General features: G+C 47.2%; 3 protein-coding genes and 1 long non-coding RNA gene across 16 annotated transcripts in view; 2 read left to right on the forward strand and 2 right to left on the reverse strand.

Moving 5' to 3' along the window:
• Positions 1-9,696: 9,696 nt before the first annotated feature.
• On the forward strand, positions 9,697-14,029 carry CCDC200 (coiled-coil domain containing 200). 4 transcript variants are annotated; one of them, XR_009254685.1, is made up of 4 exons: positions 9,697-9,898; positions 12,224-12,569; positions 13,041-13,099; positions 13,834-14,029. XR_009254685.1 is itself a non-coding variant. In XM_058702721.1 (4 exons), exons 1-4 carry the CDS (start codon positions 9,773-9,775, stop codon positions 13,858-13,860), a joined length of 579 nt encoding a protein of 192 aa, XP_058558704.1. In that variant the 5' UTR covers positions 9,697-9,772; the 3' UTR covers positions 13,861-14,029. The 4 variants fall into 4 exon arrangements, 2 of the variants coding, with proteins under 2 accessions (XP_058558704.1, XP_058558703.1); XR_009254684.1 differs by having other exon boundaries at positions 12,227-12,569; XM_058702721.1 differs by having other exon boundaries at positions 12,203-12,569.
• TMEM106A (transmembrane protein 106A) lies at positions 13,531-21,723 on the reverse strand. Of its 4 annotated transcripts, none has more exons than XM_058702709.1 (8): positions 21,249-21,717; positions 20,189-20,415; positions 19,605-19,668; positions 18,409-18,562; positions 17,764-17,904; positions 17,616-17,659; positions 17,058-17,111; positions 13,531-14,019 (listed from the first exon to the last, which is right to left on the reverse strand). In XM_058702709.1, the coding sequence occupies exons 2-8, from the start codon at positions 20,397-20,399 to the stop codon at positions 13,992-13,994; spliced, it is 696 nt and encodes a 231-aa protein (XP_058558692.1). In that variant the 5' UTR covers positions 20,400-20,415; positions 21,249-21,717; the 3' UTR covers positions 13,531-13,991. The 4 variants fall into 4 exon arrangements, with proteins under 4 accessions (XP_058558692.1, XP_058558690.1, XP_058558689.1 ...); XM_058702706.1 differs by lacking the exon at positions 13,531-14,019 and adding an exon at positions 15,853-16,714 and having other exon boundaries at positions 21,249-21,711; XM_058702707.1 differs by lacking the exon at positions 17,616-17,659 and having other exon boundaries at positions 21,249-21,723.
• Positions 21,724-21,822: 99 nt separating this feature from the next.
• On the forward strand, positions 21,823-24,644 carry LOC131496907 (uncharacterized). The gene is made up of 2 exons (XR_009254694.1): positions 21,823-21,933; positions 24,606-24,644. It is a non-coding gene; the product is annotated as an uncharacterized LOC131496907 (long non-coding RNA).
• Positions 21,935-27,727, reverse strand: part of NBR1 (NBR1 autophagy cargo receptor) — a 29,482-nt gene continuing 23,689 nt past the window's right edge. For 4 of the 7 annotated variants that reach the window (XM_058702637.1, XM_058702636.1, XM_058702635.1 and 1 more), the window contains exons 19-21: positions 27,103-27,175; positions 26,277-26,385; positions 21,935-23,670 (exon numbers count right to left, since the gene is read on the reverse strand). In XM_058702637.1, the coding sequence (XP_058558620.1) occupies positions 23,497-23,670; positions 26,277-26,385; positions 27,103-27,175 (356 nt within the window). In that variant the 3' untranslated portion in view covers positions 21,935-23,496. Of the gene's footprint in view, positions 23,671-26,276; positions 26,386-27,065; positions 27,176-27,727 lie in introns of those variants that run through there. The other 3 variants (XM_058702639.1, XM_058702641.1, XM_058702640.1) reach the window with 3 other exon arrangements.

Here is a 27,727-nt window from a genome sequence, read left to right on the forward strand (position 1 = left end):
TCTTTGGGGTTTTTTTTGATTGTTTGTTTTTTGTTTTTTTAAGTTTATTTATTTTGACAGAGTGAGAGCACATGAGCAGGATCAGTGGGGGAGGGGCAAAGAGAGGGAGAAGGAGAGAATCCCAAGCAGCCTCTGCACTGTCAGTGTGGAGCCTGATTAGGGGCTTGGAACTAACAAACTGTGAGATCATGACTTGAGCTGAAATCAAGAGTCGGAGGCTTAACCAACTGAGTTTCCCAGGTGCCCTTTAATATATTTTATTTTAAGTAATCTCTATACCCAAGAGGGGCTTGAACTTTAGACCCCAAGTACCCCTGTCTATATTGGTTTAAATCCTGTTAATTGTTTTTGAGGTTTTATCTATCTGTAAATTAGACTTGATCCTGAATTCCTCTAGTTTCCTCAAATATCTGGGTATGACTCACCAAATTTACATTTCCAATTTCCTCCTACCCTTCTGATTTGGAATCGCTAAGAACAAAGACTGTTTTGAGTCTCCTTGGATGGGAGTATATAGCAGGTCTTTGTCACAACCCAGATGGCAGCCAAATATCAGGGACTTAAAACTTGAATCTCCGTCTCACAGCTGAAGAAGGTTACATCTGAGATCTGGTCCTGTACAAAAGTTGGAGATCTCCAAATCAAATTAGGAAGAGAAGTAGCTGACATCAAGGTAGACTACTTTCTTCCAAGATGCTAGATCAACACTTCATACTTTAACTAAACATGAATCTCTTCTTCCCTCTCTTTGCTTTACTCTGGCACTGGCCTGGGAAGATAACACCATCATCCTTTATCTCCCAGGCCACTGCTAAGACGAATAACCTCTGGAATTTAGAACAACTTTTCATTTCAGGCTAGGAGAAAACCTAACTGACCCCTTGCTTGGATTAGCAAATGAAACAATCTCTGTGAATGAATCCATTAACAGTACCACCTTCACGGAAATGGTTTGTGCCCAATAAGGTGTTTTGTTTTGTTTTGTTTTGTTTTCCTGCAGTGGTTATCATTCTCCTTGGGTGTATGAATGCCTAGATGCTTGGCACATAGCTGGGCAATGCCTCTTAGGTTGTCTATCTGTGTCCCTAACTTTTTACAAACAAGCTAAGACACCTGTTTGGTCAACTCCTCTGAATTTACATTGTCAAGTTAGAAAGGACCTATCTGGAGGCTTTCATGATTCAGGATTCACTTCCTTTGGCAGGTCCCTACTTGCCTGGTCAGGAGTAATGAGCGCCAATGAGGCTATGACAAAGAATCTCTCTTTAGCTCTCAAAAAATACTGCAGAATCCATTGCAAAAGCAATAGCTGCCCAACAAATATCCGGAATCTCTAGTCAAACTTGTTCTTGATAATAAAACTGATTGTCTTTTAGCTAAGCATGGAGGTATCTTTGCTGAGGCCAACACCACCTGCTGTGCCTGGATTAACATTTCTGGGGAAGTTGAAATTCAGTTACAAAAGAGATCACGGAGCAACCTACTTCACTTAAAAACGTGACTCCCTGGGGTGCCTGAGTAGCTCAGTCAATTAAGCGTCAGACTTTGGCTTAGGTCAAGATCTCGAGGTCCGTGAGTTCCAGCCCTGTTTCGGACTCTGCTGACAGCTCAGAGCCTGGAGCTTGTTTCAGATTCTGTGTCTGCCTCTTTCCCACTCACACACACACACTCTCTTTCTCTCTCAAAATTAAACATTAAAAACATAATAAAAGGTGACTCCTTCAGGGGCATCTGAGTGGCTCAGTTGGTTAAACGTGTGACTCTGGATTTTGGCTCATGTCTTGATATCATGGTTTATGAGATCGAGCCCCTCATCAGGCTCTGTACTGACAGCATGGACCCTGCTTGGGATTCTCTCTCTCTCTCTCTCTCTCTGCCTCCCTCCCTCATGCTCTCTCTCAAAAACAAACAAAGAAACAAAAGTGACTCCTTTGAAGGTCTTTCTCTGACTTATTTAAAAAAATTTTTTTTAAGTTTATTTATTTTTGAGACAGAGGGAGACAGAGCATGAATGGGGGAGGGTCAGAGAAAGAGGGAGACACAGAATCTGAAACAGGGTCCAGGCTCTAAGCTGTCAGCACAGAGCCTGATGCGGGGCTCGAACTCATGGACCGTGAGATCATGACCTGGGCCGAAGTTGGACGTTTAACCAACCGAGCCACCCAGGCGCCCCTCTCTGTCTTATTTGATTGTGATTGGTTTTTGTCTTGGGAACTCTTGCCCCAAAGTATACTCCAGAGATTGGGAAGTATCTTGCTTATAGCAATCATAGTAATCTCCCTGGCATCTTATGCTCTCAGTCTTTAAAGGCATGCATGTTTGCAGCCTTTAGCCAACAATCTAAGGCTGGTATGCCTAGAAATGAAGAAAATGGTCAGCTCAAAAATTTCAGGGGTGCCTGGCTGGCTCAGTTGATAGAGCATGCAACTCTAGATCTTGGGGGTGTGAGTTTGAACCCCATGTTGGGTGTAGAGATTACCTTAGAATAAAATCTTAAAGGGATGCGGAGCTGGCTAGTTGGTAGAACATGTGACCTTGATCTTGGGGTTGTGAGTTCAAGACCCACATTGCATATGGAGCCTACTTAAAATAAAAATTTTAAGAGGTGTCTGCATGGCTCAGTTCATTGGGCCTCTGACTCTTGAATTGGGCTCAGGTCATGATCCCATGGTCATGGGATCAAGCCCTGCGTCTAGCTATGTGCTGAGCACAGAGCCTGCTTAAGATTCTCTTCCTTTGCCCATCTCCCCTGCTCGTTCTAAAATAACAAAAACTGTTGCATCCACACAATTCCTGAAACAGAATGCTACAGGAACCAGTGACAGTCACAACAAAATTTATTGCAATGAGAGGCAAGGCCAACCGATGGGGACCGACACTCTTGACCAGAGTGCGGTCTCGAACAGCCGGGGTATAGAGTTTTTATAGCCGACCACATGTCTTATCATCACCTGGGGACAGAACAAAGAAATAGTTCCCAGATGGGGGTGGAAACAGTTCAGACATGCCCTTGCCCCAATCCAATCAAACACTAAACCAGTTGATTTTCCTTAAACTTTTGTTCCCTTGATTGATAGGACAAGACTGTTATCTCTTAATCTACAGTGTTAAAACAAAGCTGTTATTTCTTAAGGCTACAGTTTAGCCCTACACTACAATTTAACCCTTACAAAACAAACAAATAAAAATTTTAAAATTAAAATAAAAAATAAAACCTTAAAAAATATGAAAGTAAAAAATTTAAAATGGGAAGTTGTGATGTGTTACTACCATAGGGATAAAGCAAAAAACATCAGGACCTGTAACTATCATATCAAGGATCAGTAAAAGTTGTGAGAACCACATAGTGGTAGCTGAGAGTGACACAGATGGATGGCTTCAATTTTGATCACATCTCTCAGGCAGAGAGTCTGATCAAAAGGAGGGAATGGTTAAAAATTAAAAAAAGAAACAGTAAGCTCAAATTGAAACCTAACTACAGGAAATGACCTTTAAACTGTCAATCTGGTATTTCCTGATCAGTACCAGTGAGGTAATCTGCATGATAGACCCCTCCCCTACCGCCCAAAGGAAGGTGACCTTACCTGAAACTATCCTTTTCTATGAATCCCTGAATAAAGTCAATTAGATTCTCCCATTTACTCAGTTGAATTTTTTTTTTTTAATGTTTATTTATTTTTGAGACAGAGAGACAGAGCATGAACGGGGGAGGGTGAGAGAAAGGGAGACACAGAATCTGAAACGGGGTCCAGGCTCTGAGCTGTAAGCACAGAGCCCGACGCGGGGCTTGAACTCATGGATCGCGAGATCATGACCTGAGCCGGTCAGCCGCTTAACCGACTGAGCCACCCAGGCGCCCCTGAATTTTGTTTTTTAACATATCTAAATAGTAGCAGTGCCTTCTGGAATGTAATAAATGCATCCTGGTTTCTGAGATGTAAAGTTATGAAAAAGATGTGTTATTTGGGATGGAACTCATGAACCATGAGATCATAACCTGAGCTGAAACCGAGTCGGCTGCTTGACCGGCTGAGCCACTCAGGTGCTCCCTATTTATATCTATTTGGTTTACTTGTTCTTAACAATTTTGTTTGTACTACCCACAAAACATGAGATATTAGAGAAAATTGGCCATCAACCCAAGCCTATTATTCTTGATGACAAATTTTGTAAGAGATTAACATGAATTCACCCAACCTTTAGTAAAACTAGGTAGAATAAAAGCATTATATTTAATGCTGATAACACTAAAGACATGCTTATTTTAATCAAACCAACAAACTTAAACTAGCTTTAATACCAAATATTTCCCTAGTTCAGGTGAACCTGAAATTCATTTGGGTTACTGTCTACTATATTAATGAGAACTCATTTTATATAAGAACCTAATTTTCTTTCTTTTTTTTTCTTTTTCCTTTTTGAGTTTAAGTAATCTTGACACCCAATGTGGGGCTCAAACTCACGGCCTTGAGTTCAAGAACTGCATGCTTTTTCTTTTTTAAAATTTTTTTTTATTCGACGTTTATTTATTTTTGAGACATAGAGCATGAACGGGGGAGGGGCAGAGAGAGAGGGAGACACAGAATCGGAAACAGGCTCCAGGCTCTGAGCCATCAGCCCAGAGCCCGACGCGGGGCTCGAACTCACAGACCGCGAGATCGTGACCTGGCTGAAGTCGGACGCTTAACCGACTGCGCCACCCAGGCGCCCCAGAACTTAATTTTCTTTAAGCCAATTAAATAGAGGTCTTTTACAAATTAATTTTGGTAATACCATCTGGAGATGGGAATACCACACATCTACAATACACTCACAGGTAGACACACAAATATACAGAAAGATATAAACAGAGACCTTATAACTTCCATTTAAAAATTACTGCCATTGGTAGGGCACCTGGGTGGCAGGGTGGGTTAAGCTGCTGACTTCCTCTCAGGTAATGATCTCGGAGGTTCACAAGTTCCACCCCTGCGTAGGCTCTGTGCTGACAACTTGGAGCCTGGAGCCTGCTTCAGATTCTGTGTCTCCCTCTCTTTCTGTCCCTTCCCTGCTCACAGTGTCTCTTTCTCTCTCAAAAATAAGTAAGCATTAAAAAAAAAATTACTGGGGTGCCGGAGTGGCTTAGTGGGTTAAGTATCTGACTTGATACTCAGGTCATGATCTCACGGCTTGTGGGTTTGAGCTCCTTGTTCGGCCCTGTGCCGACAGCTCAGAGCCTGGAGCCCACTTTGGATTCTGTCTCTCCACCCCTCCTCTGCTCATGCTCTGTCTCTCCTTTTCTCAAAAATAAATAAACATTAAAAATAAATTTAAAAAAAATTACTGCCATTGGGGCACCTGGCTGGCTCAGTTGATAGAGTATGTCTCTTGATCTTGGGGTCATGAGTTCAGGTCCCACGTTTGGGGTAGAGTTTAATTAAAAAAAAATGCTGATGTGAGCAGAGTAAAAAAAAAAAAAAAAAATATATATATATATACTGGCATGTATTAGGTATAATAATACAAAACTCACAATTTATAAAAGTTGGATCGAAATTGTTTTTCTGGTAAATGTAACAAGTTAAGTTTACCTACTCAGGTGACTAGGGCTTTTTTCCATTAATATTTGTGGAGAAGATATTGAAGATTTATATTTGTCCAATCAAGTTCCAAATGACCTTTTCTCCTTTTGTTTTATCTTTTGATAAGAATTCCCTGAAGTTTGGGGCACCTGGGTGGCTCAGTCAGTTGAGCATCCGACTTTGGCTCAGGTCATGATCTCACAGCTCGTTGAGGTCGAGTCCAGCATTGGGCTGTATGTTGACAGCTGAGAGCCTGGAGCCTGCTTCGGATTCTGTGTCTCCCTCTCTCTCTGTACCCCTCCTCCACTCATGCTCTGTCTCTCTCTGTCTCAAAAATAAATAAACATTAAAAAAAAAAAAAGAATTCCCTGAAGTTTGCATATTAGAGAGAGGTCTGAACATTGTTAGAATATTTACATCTCAAAGGTACAAGAGAAAAAATGCAAGTTCCTACATACCTTTTGAGATAAATAGGAAAGACTTGGGGATTGATAAAAAGGATAGATGGAGGGGCGCCTGGGTGGCGCAGTCGGTTAAGCGTCCGACTTCAGCCAGGTCACGATCTCGCGGTCCGTGAGTTCGAGCCCCGCGTCAGGCTCTGGGCTGATGGCTCGGAGCCTGGAGCCTGTTTCCGATTCTGTGTCTCCCTCTCTCTCTGCCCCTCCCCCGTTCATGCTCAGTCTCTCTCTGTCCCAAAAATAAATAAAAAACGTTGAAAAAAAATTAAAAAAAAAAAAAAAAAAAAGGATAGATGGACTTTGAATAACTATTCTGGAAATAGCTGGAGCCATCCAATCTTCTAGCCTGTAAATAGATTTGAAAAGCAAGGACAGCTATTTTTAATTCCTTAAAGAATAGGGTTGCCACTTTAATGATACTAACTGTTGGAAGGGTTTTCTTCCCTCTGGGTACATTTGGTTTAGGGGAGAGGCCTTAAACATTTCCTATCATGGGGCACCTGGATGACTCAGTTGGTTATACATCTGACTCTTTTTTTTTTTAATTTTTAAAAATCTTTATTTTTGAGAGAGAAGAGAGAGACAGAGTGTGAGCGGGGGGAGGAACAGAGAGAGAAGGGGACACAGAATCTGAAGCAGGCTCCAGGCTCTGAGCTGTCATCACAGAGCCCGACATAGGGCTCAAACTCACAAAACTGATCATGACCTGATCCGAAGTCAGACACTCAACCGACTGAGCCACCCAGGTGCCCCAAGCATCTGACTCTTGATTTTGGCTCAGGTCATGATCTTGAGGTTGTGATGATGAGGGGCCATAAGGCAAGCTGAGGGCAAAGCACAAGCTGGCACACCCTGTCCAGGGCCCCCCCACTGAGGGATATGTGTGACCTTCCTCAGGCACTCCTGGCTGCCCAAGAACAAAGGAAAGGGGAAAAACAAATGGTTAACTGATAGAGAGCATAGTCATGCAAGACATGAATTTCCATCAGTTTACAAATATCTTAGTAAATTATAAGAAAATGGCAATCTTATCATTAGCCTAATCTCCAGAAACCTATAGACTCAGTTTCCTGGAGCCCCTAATATCACCCTCCCCTCCATAGTGATATGGGGAACAAAGGCAAGAAGGAAATGGCAGGTAAAATTAAATTTTCTTATAACCTGCAGCCCATTGACAAATACTTGAGGCAAATACAGAGTATAATACTTCTCCAGGGACTCCCTACTGTCATAATGTTAACGCCTTACTAGAGGAAAATACTGTTAGCTTGACAATAGCAAGGCCTAGGTATCTTAGGAGTTCTCTTTAGCATATCAAAGTCCCTCTGGAGGCCTCCCTTGTGTCTTCACCTCCCCTGATTCCATAGTATGTAACGAGCCACTCTTCACAACCCCAGTGCAGCTCTTTCTTCCCTCAGGTCTTGACCCAGTGCTTTAATAAAATCCCTTTTTGTGCCATAGATGTCTTCAAGAATTCTTTCTTGGCCATCAGTTCCAAACCCCACCATCACCCCAAAACCTCACCAATAGTTTTTGAATCCTTTCAAAAATCTTGTCATGTTTCAGCCAGGACAAACAACAAATATTTCTGATAGTACTATACAATCCCATTATTATTATTTTTTAAGTTTATTTATTTATTTTGAGAGAGACAGAGACAGCGAGTAGGGGAGGGGCAGAGAGAGGGAGAGAGAGAGAGAATCCCAAGCAGGCTCTGCACTGTCTCATGAAGCCTTGAGATCATGACCTGAGATGAAACTAAGAGCTGGACGTTCAGGACACCTGGGTGGCTCAGTCGGTTGGGCGTCCGACTTCAGCTCAGGTCATGATATCATGGTTCATGTGTTCAAGCCCCTCGTTAGGCTCTGTGCTGACAGCTCAGAGCCTGGAGCCTGCTTCGGATTGTGTGTCTCCCTCTCTCTGCCCCTCCCCTGCTCATGACCTAAGCCGAAGTTGGAAGCCCAACTGACTGTAACTGTCGACCTGTATGACCATCTTGTTTTTCACTTTCAGTATTCAATAAGTTACATGAGATATTCAACATGTTATTATAAAATAGGCTTTTGTTAGATGATTTTTGCCCAACTGTAGACTAATGGAAGTGTTTTTTGTAACCAAATTCAACAGTTTTCTCTTTGGGGTGCATCAAATTGAACACAGCCCACAGAAGTGTTGAAAGTAAAGAATTTTTTATTACTTATTACAAGCAAGGAGACAGAAAGACAACCCTCAAAGCACTGTCTCTGGCACACCTGGCTGGCTCAGTCAGTAGAGTGTGCAACTCTTGATCCTAGGGTTATGAGTTTGAGCCCCACATTGGGTGTAGAGACTTAAAAAAAAAAACACTGGGGTGCCTGGGTGGCTCAGTCAGTTGAGCTTCTGACTTCAGCTCAGGTCATGGTCTCGTGGTTTGTGAGTTCGAGCCCCATGTAGGGCTCTGTGCTAACAAACAGCTCAGAGCCTCAAGGCTGCTTTGGATTCTGTATCTCTGCATCCCCCCCCCCCCCCCCCCGCTCATGCTCTGTCTCTCAAAAATAAATGTGAAAAAAATTTTTTTTAAGTTTCACAGGAAAGGCTCAGAGACGTTGAGCGACCTACCTAGGTACCAGCAGCTAGTAGGTGGCACAGGCAGAATTAAACCTGAGCCTGTTTGACTCCACTACAGTGGCCACCTGAATTGGCAGGTTCTCTAGGGACCTGTTCTCTGGTTCTAGGGCTGCTCTCTCTTGTCACCTTCCCACCCCACCCTGCTTTCCACTAGCACAGTGTTTGAAGCTATGACTGGGTTTGAAGCCCTTTTTCACTCATGCCCGTCCCCTACCTCTAGACCAGAAGCTGGGCACAGCTTCTGCTGCTTCTAGAGGAAGACTGCTATCTGTGGGTAAGGGCAGGAAGTAGGTCAATAGCCTATCCAGTCCCTGCCTCCACAAGCCTTCCTGGGTTGCAGGAAATGATCCCTTCCTCTGGCCAATTCCACCTCCCGGGAGGAAAATCAGAAGGATAATACATATTAACCTGTAGCTACACAAGTTTATACTTTGTCTTGAACATTTCTCATCCACTAATCCACTTGGTCCTGATACCCTTCCTGTGAAGGAGGTAATAAGTAATATCCTTCTTGTTCTACGGGTAAGGAAACTAAGATCCAGAGAAGTTATGTAGGGTCTCCAGGGTCAGAGGAAGAGGTAGACACTAGGCTTGAGCCCAGCATTATAAATCCCCAGGACTAGGCCACTTGCTAATTAGGCACCTTGCTTTCACAGGGCTCAGACTCCAGTGAAGGTTAGATGGATTTTACATTTTCTTCCCTCTTGACCCAGCACAGCCGGAGGAGATGGAAGACTGAGGGAACTCCTGAAAACTTTGGGAGTGGGGAGGGAGGGGTCAGCAGAGGGCCAGATGAGGATCCAGGGATCCTAGGAAGGGTGGGAGGAAGAAATCAGAGAGAAAAGCCCGCTGACTCAGAAATTGTCCCTGGGGCCCATGGAAACTCAAAGCTAAGGTGGAAAGGTTTCTGCCTGCACAGGACCTTGGAGAGAAAGGTAATTTACAGGCATTTCCTAGGCAACTCAGGAGGACAGCTTCCCTCCTCCCCAGGGCAGAGGAGGCCTGCCCAGTTGCCCCGGTAGTGGCCACATTGTGAGGTGGTTCTGGTTACAGGCAGTGGGGTGGGAGAGGAAACACAGGTGATGGGAGCAGTGGTAGCAACCTGGGCTCTGCCTGCCCCCACCCCCTTCTGCTGCCCCCACCATCATGGGCAGCGCTTACCACTGGGAGGCCCGTCGCAGGCAGATGGCTTTGGACAGGAGGAGGTGGGTGATGGCCCAGCAGCAGCAGCAGCAGCAGCAGCAGCAGCAGCAGCAGGAAGAGCAAGAGCAGGTGCATGAGAGGGGCCAGTTTCATCAGGGCTTCCCAGGGCAGGAAGGGAATGGGAAGGGAAGACAGATCCCTAGGAAGGTATTTGGTCAATGTTTTGCTGGGGTTAGGAGGAAAGTAAGGTCCTTTGATGTTCTCAGGGATGCACTGTGTGTGTGTGTGTGTGTGTGTGTGTGTGCGCGCTCGCGCGCATGTGTGTGTATTAGGGTAACTCAGCTTTGCTGTTGTACTAGGCTGAGGGCTAGTGGGGGATCCAGGGAGGGTCAGGTCTGAGAGATTTTATTTTAAAAAATTTTTCTTTATTGGGGCACCTGGGTGGCTCTGTCGGTTAAGCATCAGACTTTGGCTCAGGTCATGATCTTGCAGTTCGTGAGTTTGAGCCCCGTGTTAGGCTCTGTGCTGACAGCTCAGAGCCTGGATCCTGCTTGGGATTCTATGTCTCCCTCTCTTTGTCCTTCCCCTGCTTGCACTCTGTGTCTCTCTCAAAAATAGACATTAAAAAAAAAGACTTTTTTAATGTTTATTTTTTTAAAGTTTGAGAGAGAGAGAGAGAGAGAGAGAGAGAGAGAGAGAGAGAGAGAGAGAGAGGATGTGCCCATGTACACAACAGGGGAATGGCAGAGAGCGAGGGAGAGAGAGAATCCCAAGGAGGCTCAGCTCGGTCAGTGCAGAGTCTGACACAGGGCTAGATCTCAAGAACCATGAGATATCTGATATCAAGAGTTGGAGACTTAACTGAGCCACTCAGGTGCCCCAGACCTGAGAGGTTTTAAAGCTGTGCTGTCCAATAGGGTGGCCACTAGCCTGTGTGCTGTTGAGTCCTTGAAATGTGGCTAGTGAGACTGAGGAACTAAATTTTAAATGTTATATACATTTAATTAATTTAAAAATAAATTTAAAAACTAATACTCTTTTTATATATTGGAAAGCTTGGATACGTAAATCTTTTTTTTTTAGAGATCCCATTGAAGTGTTTTTTTTTTTTTTCTTTTAATGTTTATTTGAGAGAGGGAGCATGAGTGGGAGAACACGATTGGGGAAGGGACAGAAAGAGAGGAAGAGAATCCCAAGCAGGCTCAGCACTGTCAGCGTGGAGCCTGACGCGGGGGCTGGATCTTACCAACCTTGAGATTATGACCTGAGCCAAAATCAAGAGTCTGATACTTAACTGATTGAGCCACCCAGGTGCCCCTGTTTTTTTTGTTTTTTTTTTTAATGCTTTATTTTATTTTTATTTATTTTGGGTCGGGGGAGAGAGGCAGAGGAGGGAGACAGAATATGAAGGAGACTCTGCACCGTCAGCACAGAGCCTGTCGTGGGGCTGAAACTCACAACCCATGAGATCATGACCTGAGCTGAAGTGGGTTGCTTAACTGACTGACCCACTGAGCCAGCCACCTAGGCGTTCCGATAATTTTTTTTTTTTAAGAACTTTATTATTTTTATAATGTTTACTTAGAGAGAGAGAGTGCGGACACATGTGAGTAAGAGCAGGGGAGGAGCAGAGAGAGGAGGAGACAGAGATTCCCAATCAGGCTTTATGCTGCCAGCAGAGAGCCCCATGCAGGGCTGGAACTCAGGAACCATGAGATCATGACCTGAGCTGAAGTCAGACACTTAATGGACTGAGCCATCCAGGTGCCCCATAAATCTTTTTCAACTATACATTTTATGAAATCTAAATATAAAGCAATTAGTTTCGATCAAACTCTAGTGTCTGAATTAAGAGGTACTATTACATATAAAATACATGGTGGGTTTTGCAGACTTAGTACAGAAACAAAGAATATAAGCAATCTCATTAATATTAATATTTTCATGCTGATTACATGTTTTAGACGTACTGGGTTAACCAAAATATATTAAAATTAGCATCACCTATTTCTTACTTTTTTATGTGGTTACTAGAAGAGTTTAAATTACTTGTGGCATGCATTATATTTCAATTGGACAGTGCTGTTTCAAAGTGTTTGCAAGAAAGTATCCTTTGTTCTCCTGCACTGAAAACTGTTTTCAGTGCATAGCTCCGGAGCTGGGAGGTGGGTGCTGAGAGGCTGCTGTTTCCTGGGCCAGCGCTGTGCCAGGGGACACAGTCACCAAAGAAATAGTTCTCAGTGTTGTGGTGGGTGAAGGGAGATAGACTAACTTCCCACTCCCTGGAATAGAGGCCTTCCTGCCACATCTGTTTCTCCTTTCCTCCATTGCCTGGCTCTCCGCGGTGTCTCTGGCAGATGGGTGATGAATGAATGAGGAGGGAGGAGGATGCCACTAGCTGGGGGGTGGGGGGGTGGGTGTGGTTCTTGCCAGGAACTGAAGGAACTCCAACAGGAGGAACGCCAGTCTGAGGAAAAAACCCAGCCACCTGTGGAGTCTCAGCAAGAGCAGCAGTGGCCACTGGGGCCTCCACCAGCGCAGCCACAGCCGCAGGGGACCCCAGTCGGAGCACAGCTGCCCCGGCGGCCACAGCTCGCAGAACAGTCCCAGATCCTGCCTCCGCTGCCGCCGCCACAGTCACCACCGTCGCCAAGGCCACAGAATGCCCAAGACTCTCTTACTCAGTGCACCTCCGCGCACATTCTGCAGGATTCCCAAAGGCCAGGTCCCCAGCTTAGCTCAGTGGGAGCCCATCAATTGCCAGGGCAATCCAACTTTAACAAATTCCTTCAAAACCTTGGTGAGATGCCTGGGAAGGGAGGTGGTGAGGAGAGAGTGCCCTATAGTCCAGAATCCACATCTGTCCTCCACTGTGTCAGACTCTCCCCTGTACCTTTGGCCTTTACTTGAGGATCTCTTCCTGTGGGTACCGTTGCATCACTCTGGGGCTGCGAAGGAGGCTGCTGTCTTTTGTAGAGGGTGGTTGAGAAGTTGGACCCCTCCTCCAGGGTGAGGGTGGTCAGAGGGTGGGATCTGAGTTGTAGGCTTAACAGCAGTATAGTGTGCCCTGAGAGGGCTGGAACAGGGAATCCCAGCACAGCCTCCCAGTTGGGAATTTTCTGGGTGGGCTCAGTGGGTGCCTTGCCCTAGGTAAGGGCTGCCACCTGCCCCCGCCCCCACCCCGCCAGACACATAGTAAAGGGCCCAGCTCTGCCATGATCCATTTGCAGAAACTGTCAGATGAGTAACTTGTGCTTTGTTTCATCATTAGGTTTCAGGAAATCATTCCAATCTAATCCAGATAAATATACTGAGCACTCACGATTCACGGTGAGACAGTGTGAAAGACAGGTAGACTCTGGCTGTGTGTCTGAGAGTGTGTATGTGTGTAAGTGTGGATGGAATCCTAGAGAAGCTTCCTTGGTGGAAGGGGCTGCAATTATTTATATTTTATAAAGTCAATTATAGAAAGTCTTGATATGCAATTATATAGTCACTTCTGGATGGTCCATTCCTCCATTTGTTGCCTTCACAAAAATGTCCAAGGAAGGCCTGTTGCTCAACACTAAACATAAATGGAGGGATTGACAATCTATTGTTTTAAGTGCTGATCCGGGCAGAGGCAGCTGGAGCAGGAGGAAGGCAAGACATGAAGCCAGAGGCTGGGAGTCTCAGGATCGCCAGTCCCTCATCGGCCCCATCCAGAAAATGAGAATGATAATACCACTTCCTTAATAGAGGCATCAGGACCACTGAATGTGGCAATTAAAAGAGAAGGCATCAAAAGCGTTTACTTTAGAACCTGGCTCAGTGCAGGCCTTCAAACCCAGGGCGGTCACTCTTGATGAGGACACAAAACAGTACAGGCTTTGGAAAGTGAGTTTCTGACACAGGTGCAAAGGATGAGAGACCCTGATGCTCTAGCCCTTTTAGGATGAGGACTGGGCTGCTCCATTTTACTTTGAATCCTCTGGCCTCAAAGGGCTTGATACAATGTTCAGGAATCAGCAGGCCCAGAAACTGTTAACTAACTTGCTTTGCCTCCTGTCTCTCCCTCTTCCCAGTCAACGAATTACACACAGCAATGGTGATCCAGAGATAGACCCCCCACCCCTACTGGCCATCAGCAAAAAAATAACCCAGATGAGGAGCCCCACACTTTTTCATCCCTGGCAGCATCTCCACTCCGAAGGCTCCTCCTGATCCACTCTAGAAGAGGAGGCTAGCTGGGAATAAAATGTGATGGCCTCCTGAAAAGAATCAAGAGATTGGTCAGCTCTGTGAGACTGGGATGAAGGGACAGGGGCATGAGGACCCATGAAGGGGACGGACTGGGTGGGAGAAGAAAGGCGGCAATTCCATGCTTCTGTAGGCAAAGCCATTGGGGGAACTTGGTCTTGGCCCTCTCAAGTCTATATAGCTCCACTGCTAACCCTTGTTTAGCAAGGATAGGTCTTTGGGGGGGCTTTAGGTTTAGGATGCTAGCGGGAGCCATCACCCCTACCCCCTGGCCAATGCTTACTGAGATACGGCTGGGGAAGGAGGGGTTGCATCACGCCACAGCAAGCCTGGGGCAGCATTAGAGGTGTCAGGCAGGGCCCCCCCCCCCAGTGCTGGGCCCTTAGTGGGCGCTGAGTGGTTGCATGATGGGAGGCAGGGGTGGAAAAGAGCTCAGAGTAAGGGGGGCTGTAGCCTCAAGCACAGGACACCTGACCTTGGGAAGGGGAGGCGGGACTCACCCACAAAACCCCATAGGCCTCTTCCTTCCGTGTGTGGCAGAGGCAGTCAAAAGGCTCCGAAGACCTCAGGCAGCCCTCTTACCACTTCCTGAAGCTGGCACCCGGGACCCCCTAGGCTGCCCCCTTTTCCGCCTTGGACTGGTGAGGGGATGCCTGGAGCCCTTCACTGTAGCCCACACAGCATCGCCTGTGGGTCAGGCTGAAGGAGCCCCTCAGTGCAGTGTTTCCTGAGCGGGGGCAGCTGGGGAGGGGGGAAGGGGACACAGAACAGGAATATTAAAGTAGGGAGGGAGTTGGGGCGCCTGGGTGGCTCAGTCGGTTGAGCGACCGACTTCAGCTCAGGTCATGATCCCACGGTTTGTGAGTTCGAGCCCCGCATCGGGCTCTGTGCTAACAGCTCACAGCCTGGAGCCTGCTTCAGATTCTGTGTCTCACGCTCTCTTTGCCCCTCCCCCACACATGCTCTGTCTCAGAAATAAACAAACATAGAAAAAAAAATTTTTAAAGTAGGGAGGGAGCTTAATAGACAAACAATGAGAGAAAGGCAGAGAGCGAGCTCCTGGGAGCAATCTCTCAGAAGCCAGAAAAGCCGTACATGTTATCAGAGGAGCTCAGGGCCTGGGGAAGAGAGCTCGACGCCCACCCGGACACTAAGAAACAGGCTGGGAGTGTACACCAGCTCCCTGCCCACTCACAGGAGACTTTTTAACACTGTCAAGTAGTTTATTGAATACAATATAAACCCTACACATTCGGCAACGTACACACAGCAGAAACTCCGGCCTGGCCTTTCTGGACTTCTGTGCTCCTGCTGACACCTTCTTGACTTCCCCCGCCCAGCCAACTAGCCAGGTGCTGTGACACTTCCCCCTCTCCAGCCATCCAGCTTCACATTCACTTTCCCCAGCACCTAAGTTCATCTCCCTGAGGAAAACCACAGCCGCCTTTAGGGAGCAATTACCATTCTGGCTCAGCTACAAAACAAACCGCCTCCACCTGGAGCCCGGTGGGAAATTGGGTTACCTGGGACTTAGCTTCACCTGAGATACAGCAAAGAGGAGAGGTCAAGACCAGTCCCTACTGGTATCCAGCTCCGCACTGTCAATTCCTGAAGGGAAGCAGAGGACTCTGGGTGCGCAGGACGGGACCTGGTACTAAGCCAGGGATGCTGCAGAGCCCAGCAGCTTGCGGGATCTTGAGAATCGCGACAGCTTCACCTCTGCAGGCTTTCATGGGAGAGCAGCTGGGACCACCATTTGACCTACCTGTGTCCCCACATGGACTCAGGATTGTCGCCTCACCACCAGCCAGAAGCTTTCCTTCAATAAACAACTTATTAGATGATTCTGATTTCATCTCCATTTTTCTTAGGCAGAGGGGGTGCCTCCCTCTCCTCCCCTACTACTTTGGCTCCGGCTGTGGCGAGAATAATAAAACTATTTTGTGGCAGGAAGAGCTTTAGCCACAGAACGGCTCTGTCTTCCTAGGAACAGGAACAGTCTTTAACCAGGGAGGATGCAGGGTCAAAGGGCCTTAGCCAATCTTGCTGTGAGGGGACAAGATACCAGGAGAGAAGCAGACCATCACTATCACTTTGTCACATGACCAAAGCAGGGAGGCATGAGACAGCACGGATGTCCCTCAAGTCCCAATCCCATCCCTGGGTGGAGAACTTGAAAAAAGATCCATGTTTTAAGACCCAGATAAAATTAAAGCTTTCCTCATTCAGGCAGGAGGAAGGCCAGCTCTAGAGAAGTTAGGCAACCAAGGTGCTCAGCACCGAAAGGGCAGGTGCCACTCCAGGGATGCTACAGCAGCTCTGAAGAACATCAGGTCAGACTTTCCTCAAGACAGACCAAGGGGAAAACCCCTAGAAGAACCAAACTTCTTTTTTTTGTGGACATCAGGGGATGCGTGTGCGCACGTCTGTAAAGTTAACTTCCACAGAGAGCTTCCTGTGCTGAGGAGGTATGTGTGGCAGGGGAGGTATAATAAAGCAGGGCTTTTCCTTTGGCAAAGTCACTTAGGCACTGGGAGATCCAGCCCAGGCTGGCAGCGGCCTGGAGTTTGGGGGCAGCAGACAGGTCACGTCGGGTGAGGGACCGGCAAGTGGGGCACTGACGCGTTTCCCCGGCAGTCCACATATTCATAGCTCTGGAAGACTAGCTGCTCTGAATGGCTCAGGCAGGAGCAGGTCAGGGTGCCCCTAGAGAGGAAGTAGGCTTTGTGGCTGTGTCTGGGAGGAAGAAAGCTCTGGACCTGCTCTGCTGTCTCGGTAGGTGAGGATCCCTCAGACACCCCACCCTCTTCCTTCTGTTCCCCACTCTGCCAAGGCGCCTGGGATAGTTGTCCCACCTGTAGTCCAGATAGCCCTGTGGCTTCACATCAATGGCTTATAAGCAAGGTGGGATATAGGGAAGGGGCTATTCCCATGAGCCAACAAAGATCCAGGGAGTTAGCTTTGGATGACTAGTCCCACAAGGTGGAGCAGAGGGGAGACTGGGGTCAGAAGTAGGAGAGGGGACACCAGGGCTCCAAGCCCTACTTACTGGATATGCAAAAGTACATGGTGGACTTTGATTTTCATCCAGGAACAGATTTTGCTGAGAGAGAAAGAACAAGGGACATTTCACACTGAGCAGCCTGTCGGCTCAGAGGAGACCTGCAGGTCCCAGTATCCTTGCCTCCTGGGCTCTTTTCCATCAGGGGTCCCAAATGCCACTCCCACTCTTTCTCCCTCCCTCAGCCTAAGGTGAGAATGTCACCCTTGCTGCAATATCATTCCCCCAGGCCTGGCCCAGGTATGTGCTAGCCCCTCCACCAACAGAAAACAAGGACATTCATCTTCCTCAGCGATTCAGGCGGAAAAGCTCAAGGTCACATATTGTAAGAATTAACCAAATTCTGGCCTGTTTTCATTCCAACCTAGGTCTAAACAGGCAGAGGCTGGGGACCCTGAGCCCCCTCACATTGCAGTCTTGGTCATGAGAGTGAAGGCCAAGTGCTGGCTGCAGGGTTTGCTAAGCCATCAGGAAATCTGGTAGGGTTGAAAACCGGGTTTCCAACCAAGAAAGAGGCTAAGGGAGAAGAGATCAAGGGATACTTACTAGGTGTTTTCATCCCCTATCTTGTTGGCCACTGCATAAAACATCTGTCAACCAAATGGGCATAGGGTAAGCCCCAATCCCAGCTGCCCCTTCCCACCACCAGTGTCCATACACCTGTGGGCAGGGCTGTCCAAGGGGAGGGAGTCACCTGTTCACTGGCCAAAGGGCCGATGTGTAGGAGGAGGCTGTTGGAGACCTGCCCCACCACGAGGGACAGGTGCAGAACCTCGATGGTCAGCTGGGTCACGGTGATGGGGTAGTAGTTACTATTGGAGATGTTTAAGATATTCTGAGGAGAAAGAGAAGGAAAAGGGAAGTGAGAGGGAGACCATCCTTAGAAAGGAGATGTCAAATAGCTTCCAAAACCACCAGGCCTGGCTGAGCTTCACTCCCACCACATGCCAGGAGCCCCTTGGAAGAGCTCTTACTGGCAAAGGGTCACTGGAAGACATTAAGCTGGCACAGGATCCAGTCTCACCCTGCGAGGCTTTTCTCTTCAGTTTTGCCGCCCCCCCCCCCCCCCCCGGGAGTCTCAGGCATGCCCCCTGACTGCACCCTGTGTTTTTTTCCTCTGGTCCCGATTCTGACCCCTCACTGTGTACAGTCCCAATCCTACACAATCTGTTATGGGGCTCATGGTTGCCCCTGCTTCTCCCCAGCCCTCCACACCCGCTGGGTGCCATAAAATTCCTGGCAACCTGTGCCCAGGATTGCAACCTCAGATAAGGGCTAGAGAGAAGAGCTGCCGGCAAGGCGGGGTTGAGCCCAGGGGTGCAGGCATCCACCCACCCACCGTTACGTTGAGGTTGATATCAGTCACATCAAAGGCCACTGTGGAGGAGTTGAGGCCTGCAGGCTGCACGGAGATGGGCCGGGGAAACAGGAAAAAGATGATGAGGGAGGAAGTCACAAGGCAGGTGAGCACTGCCAGGAACACGAAGAGCTTCCTGTGGGAAGGCAGGATCCGGGAAAGAGGAGTGGAGTGGTCTGAACACCAAGGAAACTTGAGCAGGGAGCTGTTCAGACACTCCTCTCCATATACAAGGCTCTCCCCTGCACTAGCCCCCTCATAACCGTAAATTTACCCCCCACCCAGATGTGGAGGACCAGCCCAGGTTCGGATGTGGCCCGAAGTGAGTCAGAGCACAGGACTGGGAGGCAAGTGACCTGACTTCCACTCCCAGCTCTCTGTACCCACTGGCCCAGTAACTCTAAGCAAGCTACTTAACCTCCTGAAGCCTCAGTTTCCTTGTCTGTAAAATGGAGAGAAGTGTATCTACCTCACAGAATTTGTTAATGCAAGGTCCTGACACTTAACAAAACTCAACAAATGCTAGCTATCATCACTGGAAGAAACATCCACATGGATGTGAATCTGAATATGAAAATTCAGAACAGGATATCATCTGTCCATCTGATTCAAAACTGAGATATGCATTAAAGAGACAGCACCTTATTAGTATCTTATGAGGGGCACTGCTAGATTCAGATTCTGGTACAGTGGTTGGGGAGGGCATGGTGGTTGGTGGCTCCCAGACTGAAGCTGAGGAACTTGGGAAGAGGTTGCAGGGACTCCGGCCAAATAAACCCAGATGACAAACAGGGTGATAACACCCCCAGTGAAACTCAGGGCTGCCTCTGAGGTTCTGAAGCATCTCAGAACAGGGAGCAGCTAGTTTCCCATCTCAGCCAGGAAGAGACCAAGCAGCTCTGAACTGCCACAGCAAGGGAGGCTCTTAGGAAAAATAATTTCCCCAAATTGCAGCCAGGGCCACTCCTTTCAGGGCCACCCTCAGGTGGCATCTGCTATGCCCGTCTTCTTAAACCAGGAAAATCTCTGGAAATGCAGCTAGTATGTATGAACCCAGTGAGGCTTTCTTGGGGAGAACCAACGGAGAAAAATCGCAGGGGGAGACACAATGGGGGAGACAAAGAGAACAGCCCCCAGGGGTGACGTCCTGTGGAACTGAGGGGAGAAGAGGGGCTTACGTGTGCCTGGGCTTCAGCCTCTGGTCCCCATAGGGGATGAGCGCCACTAGCTGCTTCTCTAGCTCTGTAGACAGAAAGAAGAGAGAAGGCCAGGAAGTATTCGTGACAAATGTTTCCTGTGCTTGCCTCCTGGATGCACCCCTACACCCCACAGAGTAGGGTCAGAAGCATGCCACCTCTGCCCCACAGAACTGGGAACACAGGGCAGGGAAGGCAGCTCAGAATAGAAGCGAGCTTTTCATTAGCAGGTGTGAATTTCTGTAAGACACCAGCAAATGAGAAAAGCCTAGCTTCTTTGGAGAGGTCATTTGTTAACTTCCTGAATCCTAAGGCACAGTGTTGCTCAGGGAGTGGGGAGGCCAGAGACCCCTGGGCTGGGGAGAACAACCAGGTCAGGAGGGGTGGGGGGTGTCTCTGCAGTGAGCCCAGGGAGAGTTAGCTCCTTGTTGGCCCAGCTGCAACTGGGGGACCAAGAGCTGGGAGACCCAACCCCATTCAAGGAGGCTCAGGGGGGCCTGCCCAGCTGGCTGCTAAGAGGTTTTTTTCTGGATTCCAGGCGATTTCCAAAGCCTCAGGCCACTCACCTCTTGGGATCTCCCCACTGCCCTGGCAGGTGGGACAAGTCACAAAGCTGGCACCAGCAGTTCCTTCACGAGGCATGCAGGAACAGAAAGACTTGCTGCTTCGGATGCTGGAGTAGCAGGCAGCTTTGTTGCCAATGGCTGGGCTGGGGGGCAGGATCGATTTGTTCTCATCCTCCCGAGAACCCAACTGGGAGAATGTCTCACCCATCATTCAGGGGGAGTTTTCACTAATAAGAAAAGAACAGAATTCACTGCTAAGCTTGTTAGCACGGACACTGGATGTAACTCTGGTTTTGGGTTCTCAGGACTGGCAAGGACTGCCATCACAATGTCAGCAAGCTCCAGCCCAAGGAAACTAGGAGATGGAAAACTGAGCAGTTACATGGGACTCTCCCATCAGAAATCGCAGTGTGTTTCCTTTCATTACTGCAGGGGAGCTCAACCTACCTGCAAGAGGGACGAGAAAAGCAGAAGTTATTTCACTAGAAGAGATTTCCAGAAGTGAATGGCAGAGCACTTATTGTTTTTCTGGGAAAGTTGCTGAGCTGTCATTCTCTTCAAGAGAAGGAAGTGGACAGGGCTGGGGGTGGGGGTGTGGTGGAGGGAGGCAGCAGTCCAGAGTCCCTTCACCCTCTGCAACAAGAGGACTCTCAAGAGTTGTCTAGAACACCCGGGAAGAAATGCCTGAGATCTCCCAGCCTGGGCGTGGAAGGAAAGCTTCCATTCCTGAGCTGTGGCAGGTGCTGGCTTAATAGGAAGGCAGGGATTCTCTGAAATAAGAGAAAGAAGGTTAGACTGGTCACAGGTGCGGCCAAGAACCTTAAAATAGCCTGGAAGGGAACAGAAACCTCTTCCTCACTGCTTTCTGTGAGATAGGAAAGAATGCCAGGGGAAGAGTGGGTGCACTGGTCAGGGCTGATAGTGAAGGATACTTCACTAAGGAATGGTACAGGCTAACAATCCAGATTCTTCTCCAAAGGCTCAGGAGTGGTGTCAGAATGAGTGGGCAAGGTGAGCTGAGTACAGACCTTACTGGGCTAAAAATCAAAGAGAGCCTCACCTGGTTCAGGTCTGGGATCCAGGGCTCCCGTCAGCCAAGAGTGAGATTTCTGGAATGGTCTTTGGAGAGAAGGGATTGTAGGGTAGGGTGACCAGAGAGGCCACGGCTGGGGCTGGCCAGGCTAGTGGCCCCCTTCAGCAGAGGCCTGGGGGAGCGAACAGGCCACGTTGGAGGGAGGACGGAGCAGCGACACCGGCCTCCTCAGAGGGCTAAGCCGCTTCCTGCCCTATTCCGGGGCTCAGCCAGGGGCCCGAGCTGGGGAGCGCAGAAGCTGGGACTTCATTGAAGGAGAATTTCAAGTCCCGCCAGACACCGAGGCCGTTAGTCGAGCCTGTTACCCGCGAGTGCCTGCGTGAGGCTAGGAGACACACAAGGTTCCTCGACCCTTGCCTCCCAAAGGGATAGAAAGGAAGGAGGGTCTAGGAGCGCCTTACCCCACCCCTGGACGTCAGCAACCGATGCAAGCAGAATCGAAAGTGCGGGAGCCCAGGGGCTAACCCCAGGCTTTGACTCCGTGCTTGGGGAGGCTCCGCCCCAGCTCCTCCAGGCTCGCCCCACCCCGCAGGGGCCCGCCCCACCCCGCAGGGGCCCGCCCCCTCCCTACTCAGCTGCCAGAGAAGCGCTCAGCTCTTCAAAGATCGCCACGCATCTCGGACGCTGCTTTCGCAAGTACCAGTCAGTCCAGGTAGGCCTTTCAAAGAACGTTTATTCCACCATTTTTTAAGCGGTTATGTACAACTGGACGGACGACTGGACCCCAAGGTCCTCCTGCACCCCTACAGTATGACTCAGGAGGTCAGAACAGGTCTCGCCCGATATCAACCCAATTAATTACACGCACCCTGCAGCTCAGCCTCTACCCAGAAGCCCGGATAAAAACGTTTTAAATAATGAACAGCTTGGCTGGCTTGCAGTCTGAATTTTGGTTTATTTAATAGGTCAAGAATTATACTGTAAATAAACATCGTGATGGCTGATTAATTAACATTACCATTCATTATAAATACCAACCAGGTTAAATAATACTAGTTTACTACCCTTCCTCCTCCTGGATGAGGGTCCTTTTCTGGAAGTCATTTTCATGAATACTAGCTTTTAGTGTTTTCTGTTACCTTTTTTTTTTTCACCGATTGTACCAAAGACTCCTTTCTGTAAACAGAATGAGGACCTGGGCCGCAGGCAGCAAGCTTTTTCATTCATTTTGGGGTTAAACCAAAACTTTTTCAGAATTTGCCCCCATCCAAGTTTTGCAAAACAGCCGCCTCGTTCTAGATACCTTTGAGCAGATTTCAAACATTCAGGAAGTCGTCAGGATCTCTAATGCCTCACACACACATTTGCCCGCCCCTGAACTAACTTTACAGATTAATGTAGGGCCCTGCCTTTCATGTTTCTATCTCCCCTCACTTGACTGTAAATAACATCTGCCTTGACATTAAGAAAAAAGGTAACCGTTACATTTATTTTCCCTTTAATAGAAGTTTTCTCCTCCCTTATAGGATTAGCAAAATATTCCACACGACCGACTTAAATTTGTTCCCTTAAATAAAGAAAAATGTATGCAAAATTACTACAGTAAATACTGCTCAACAGGTGCTGGTGGGTTAATGAGCACACTCCCTCCTCCTTTCACTGAAGTGCAGAGACCCTGAAGGTGGATTATCTTGAATGTACCAGTGGGGTCTTTAGACAACAGCGGTCCATTACACAGTGTTGCAAGGGAAAGGACTTTGTCCTGGAGAAAGGAAGAGTAACAACATTCCTTTGGGGCTCTGGGTGTCATTTCAATCCCGTACAGCTATGAGGCTTGGGGTAGGCTAGAAAAATTGTTAAGAGTTCTTGAAAACAACTTCCAAGGTTAATTTCTTTTAAAAACTGCCAACAGATATCCCCATAGAAACATCCACATTTAACCAAAGAAAAATACTCAACTTCAATACAAGCAGAAAGAAAAACGGTACTATAGAAAGTTCAAGTTATACTCTTCAATACACTAAAATGGAGAGAGGAGCTTTATCCAACTCAACTGAAAAACCGTTTTCCTACAACTCAATGTCTCTGTTTAAGTCCTGGTCTTTCATTTGCTCCAAAAAATACTGTAATGCAGGTGCTGTCTTGATAACTCAATAATGGGGTCTATATAGATTCATCGGATTAAAAAATAAGCAAGGGCTTCTCCCCCATGCCCCAAGGACAGAATAAAGATTATCTCTGAGCAGCAGGCAGTTATTTAATACAGGGTCACTCCTCAGTAGCGGTGGCTGTACCAGTCATTGTTGTTGACCTGAAGCAGTTCTGTCACAACCTGCAGGATGTTGTAATTGTGTTTCTTCAGCAGCCTTAGGTTCAGCTGCCTGTCACAGAATCCCATTTCAAAGAGATGGGCCATCAGGGCTGCTGTCTGATCTTCAGAAACTATTGGCTGTGTAGAGTCAAGAAAAGAAGAACATTTTCTGTATCATTTATGGGTCTTGTAAATTGTTATTATCTTGTAAATCATACGAATCTTTCCAGATTTGTTTAAAATATTAGGAAATTCAATGCAAGGGTATGGTGTTCCTATCCACCTGACACTAATGGACCTTCTGAGGGAGGACTGGGAATGCCCTGCTCTAGATTCAGTATGTTTGTACCCAAAACCAAGCAACTAATGAACTGTCCTCAGAACCAGGAGGAGGATGCTTCGGAGGGGGCTTCCCGAAGGAAGCATCCTTTGACCTGATGAAGCAAGAGATGCAAACACTGGAAACACTGTGAAGATAAAAGGTAACTGTGGTGATGGGGCAAGTATAAGCAGGAGCCAAGACCACTATTGGAAGAGGGTTTGGTCAGAAATACAAAGGAGCTGAACAAAAAACTGCTTGGGAAATTACATTTTGGGTGACTTTCTTGGCATTTTTCTCCTTTTTCTTTTTAAAGAACAGAAGCAATCCAGAAGAGAGGAAACTAATATTCATTTACCTCTCCCTATTTAGGTCAAGCTCTATGGTGGACACATAACCTTCTTAAATCCAACACTTCGGATCACTCTCTCATCATTTACTTACCAACTGTGTTGACTACCAATTAATTCTATTATGTATGAAAATGGAGATATAAAATACCTCCTATTTTGCAGGGTTGCTGAGAGGATTCAGAAGAGAGTGTATAAGCATGTTGAGCACAGTCTCTGGCATTTCTCTCTACACCTAACTCAACTGTTCCCTTCCTTCCCTTTTATTTCAAAATAAATTATCCAACCTCCTTTCAGGTTAATCCTTCCACAGGTACTTTGCTTGCTATCTCATCACCTCTCACCATCTCTGAAATCTCTATGAATTATCCTCTCTCATCTTTTCATTATTATTTTGTCTTTAGAGAAAAAGTGTGCACGGAGAAGAGGGAGCAAGAGAAAAATCCCAAGCAGGCTCCACACTCAGCAAGGAGCCCGACGCGGGGCTCGATCCCGTGACCCTGGAATCATGACCTGAGCCGAAATCAAGAGCCAGACATCCAACTGACTGAGCCAGCCAGGTGCCTCTTATCCTCTCTCATCTTGACTGTTAACCGCCTTTACTACTGGCTCACCCAACTGTAGAAACCTCTCCCTCTGCCTTATGCATCCTTGCTTTCACTCTTTCCCACTTTGTGGTCCAGCTACTTGAAAATGAGGTGTACTTGCACTCTCCAAGTCCTCTCCACTCCCTCCCTGTTCTCTGCAGCATTGACCACGAGGTCCTCATTAAAGCTCCCTTCCCCGAGGCCCAGCACAGACTCTCATTTTCCTCCTAGTTCTCTGTCTTCTTTGCAGGGCACTCCTTTCCAGGGTCCTTAAAGGCTGCTTCCTACTTTACACCCCTTTTTCCTGGAAACTCTCACCCAATCACATGGCTTCTGTTATAACCTGTACGAATAACTTTACCTCCAGGCCAAATCTCTCCTCTGTGAGCCACATGCACGGGCCCAACTGCACTCTGGGTAACTTTACCTGGACATGCCTCAAATTCCACACCTTCCAAAATGTACCTAATTTTCTTCTTCCCCTGCCCAAATATATCCTTATTCCTGCACATCCTAACAAATGGTTCTATTGATTGCCTGAAGCCAGAAATATGGGATTCCTCTTTGACTTCTTTCTAGCCTTTTAATCATGGTCTCCAAGTTCTGCCATTTCTTTTACCCCTTTTCCATCTCAAATGGATTTTTTTTTTTAAGTTTATTCATTTATTTTGACAGAGAGCGTGAGCAAGGGAGGAATGGGGGGAGGGGGGAGAGAATCCCAAGCAGGTTCTGTGCTGTCAGCTTGCAGCCCTATACGGGGATCAATCTTACAGACCATGAGATCATGACCCGAACTGAAATCCAGTTGGACATTTAACTGAGCCACCCAGAAGACCCTCAAATCGACTTCTTTAGGTCTCCCCCAACCTCCACACAATACTGGAGTTCTCTCACTAGGTACAAATCTGATGCTAATTACTTCCCTAAAACCCATTCACTGGCTCCTCCCATTAGCCTTAAAGTAACACCCAAACCACTTAACAGAGCACCTCACCTACATAAGTTGGTCTCTTCTTACTCTTCCCAGACCAAATTCACAATTCAGAGTCACATTTACAAGTCTTCTTACTGGCTAGGCTCTGTCTGCAATGCTCTTTCTATTCTTCTTTCCTGGCAAATACTTATTTTGTCCTTAAGGACTCAATTCAGGCACCATCTACCAGGAAGCCTTCTCTGGCCCCATGCAAGGGCCCACAGCAGGCCGAGATGTTCCATCCAAGAACATGGGCATAGGATCTTGCACTGCACTGCAGAAGTCTGTGTACCTTGCTTGTTTTCCTGTCTTTGGGCAGGGACTGGTGTCTTTTTCACCTTGTAGTGCTGGTACTCGGAAGAGCTCCCCACACGATAGGTCCTCAACAAACACTAGACCTTTTCCCTTTCATCCCTTAAGTAACTTGGCTAAAGTCATATAGCTTGAAAGTGGCAGGCAGCATCATTTTCACTGGGGACTTGGCTTTGCTACAGGAAAATAAAACATACACTGACCTGGGCAGTGACTGGTGGCCCAGCAAACAAGGCCTTGTATGCAGAAGCAGCAACAGACAAAGCCCCCTTCACCAATCCTCCAGCAATGCTGCTCCCATGGTGGTGGTGTCTGGAGAGGAAAACCAAATCATCTCCCTAAAAAATCACAAACTATTATCTTCCTACAAGATAATCTGGGCTCTAATCCTTGAAAGAAAATGGATTTCCTTGAGAAAAAAAGTCAGATGTAAAAAGAGGATGTGATCACTTTCCTATTAGTTTTATACCTACAAAATCTTGGTTTGATGTAGTAGAGCCTAGTTCTACTGCTGCAAGATAAGGCTGTGCAGAAAATGCACCCTTCTGGTTAGTATACCAGCTTTCTGTCCCAGCTGAAAATTACATGGTCAAGAGCACAGAAGAGTATTGGCAGTCTGTCTGCACAAAATGGAGGTGGTTTCAGAGGAAACACCTCCAAAGGCAACGTGCTTTTCTGGGTACTGTAGGGAGGAGCCCAGCTTGCCATTGCTCTGAGCCGATTGGGAGCAGAGAGGCAGGTAGGTCTAAGAAACTGTTACTAAGATGCACAGTGGGCTTGATTTTTCTGCCTTCTCCTCTGGTACTAAGGATGAGTTGAACTTGAGGGTACTGGTCTGAAATGTGAACACTCTGAAATGTAACTTTAGCCCTCTGTTCAATGTTGCTCACAAGCTTCAGGAGAAATAAGGAGTGACGGCTCTCCTCTGCTCTCTGGAGGTGGCACATGCTGTGAGAGGCTTGTTTAAGCAGAAGCAATACTAGGATATCCACCTGCTTCTGAAGAAGAGGCTGCACAAGGTCCAGTTACCTTGAGTGGTCATAGCTCTTCTGTCTGCTGTTTACAATTCCTGATGAGCCTCTGGGCTCTAAAAGCAAAAGAGCTATTGGTTAGATGTAGCATCCACAAGTGCCTAGTGTTTCTTAACTCATAGTGAAGCTATTTTTGAGAGGCAGGCAGCAATCTGATCACAGCATTTATTTATTTGTTTGTTTGTTTGTTTTTTAACTATTTGGGAAATTTTGCAGGTGGTTTTAAGTGATAACAGGGAACTGTCCAGAATGTAATACAAGGTGATTATTTATTGAATCAGAAAAATTCTATAATCCTATCACGTCCATTTATTACTTTTTCAGTTCCTTAAGTTTCGTTTTTTTGAGGTGGAGTGGGATGTGACTTTGAAGGTCTACTAGCAACTTCAAGATGCTATTCTCCTTATTTTGGAGACAAGAAAACAACCTCGCAGGTGGTATGAACGTGCTGACCTGCTGCAAGGTCACACAGTGAGGAAAGGTGGAGCTGGGCCTGGAATCTAGACTGGTCTAGTTCCACAGCCTGTGTTCTTCCCACTGCAGCACAATGCCCACCTCTGTAAGGTCTCACTTCGTAAATGTTAAGAATATTTACTAGAGAATAGAAAACAGTATGAGGGAGG

The sequence above is a fragment of the Neofelis nebulosa genome, chromosome 16 (genome assembly GCF_028018385.1).
Source record: "Neofelis nebulosa isolate mNeoNeb1 chromosome 16, mNeoNeb1.pri, whole genome shotgun sequence".
Classification (NCBI taxonomy): Eukaryota; Metazoa; Chordata; class Mammalia; order Carnivora; family Felidae; genus Neofelis; species Neofelis nebulosa.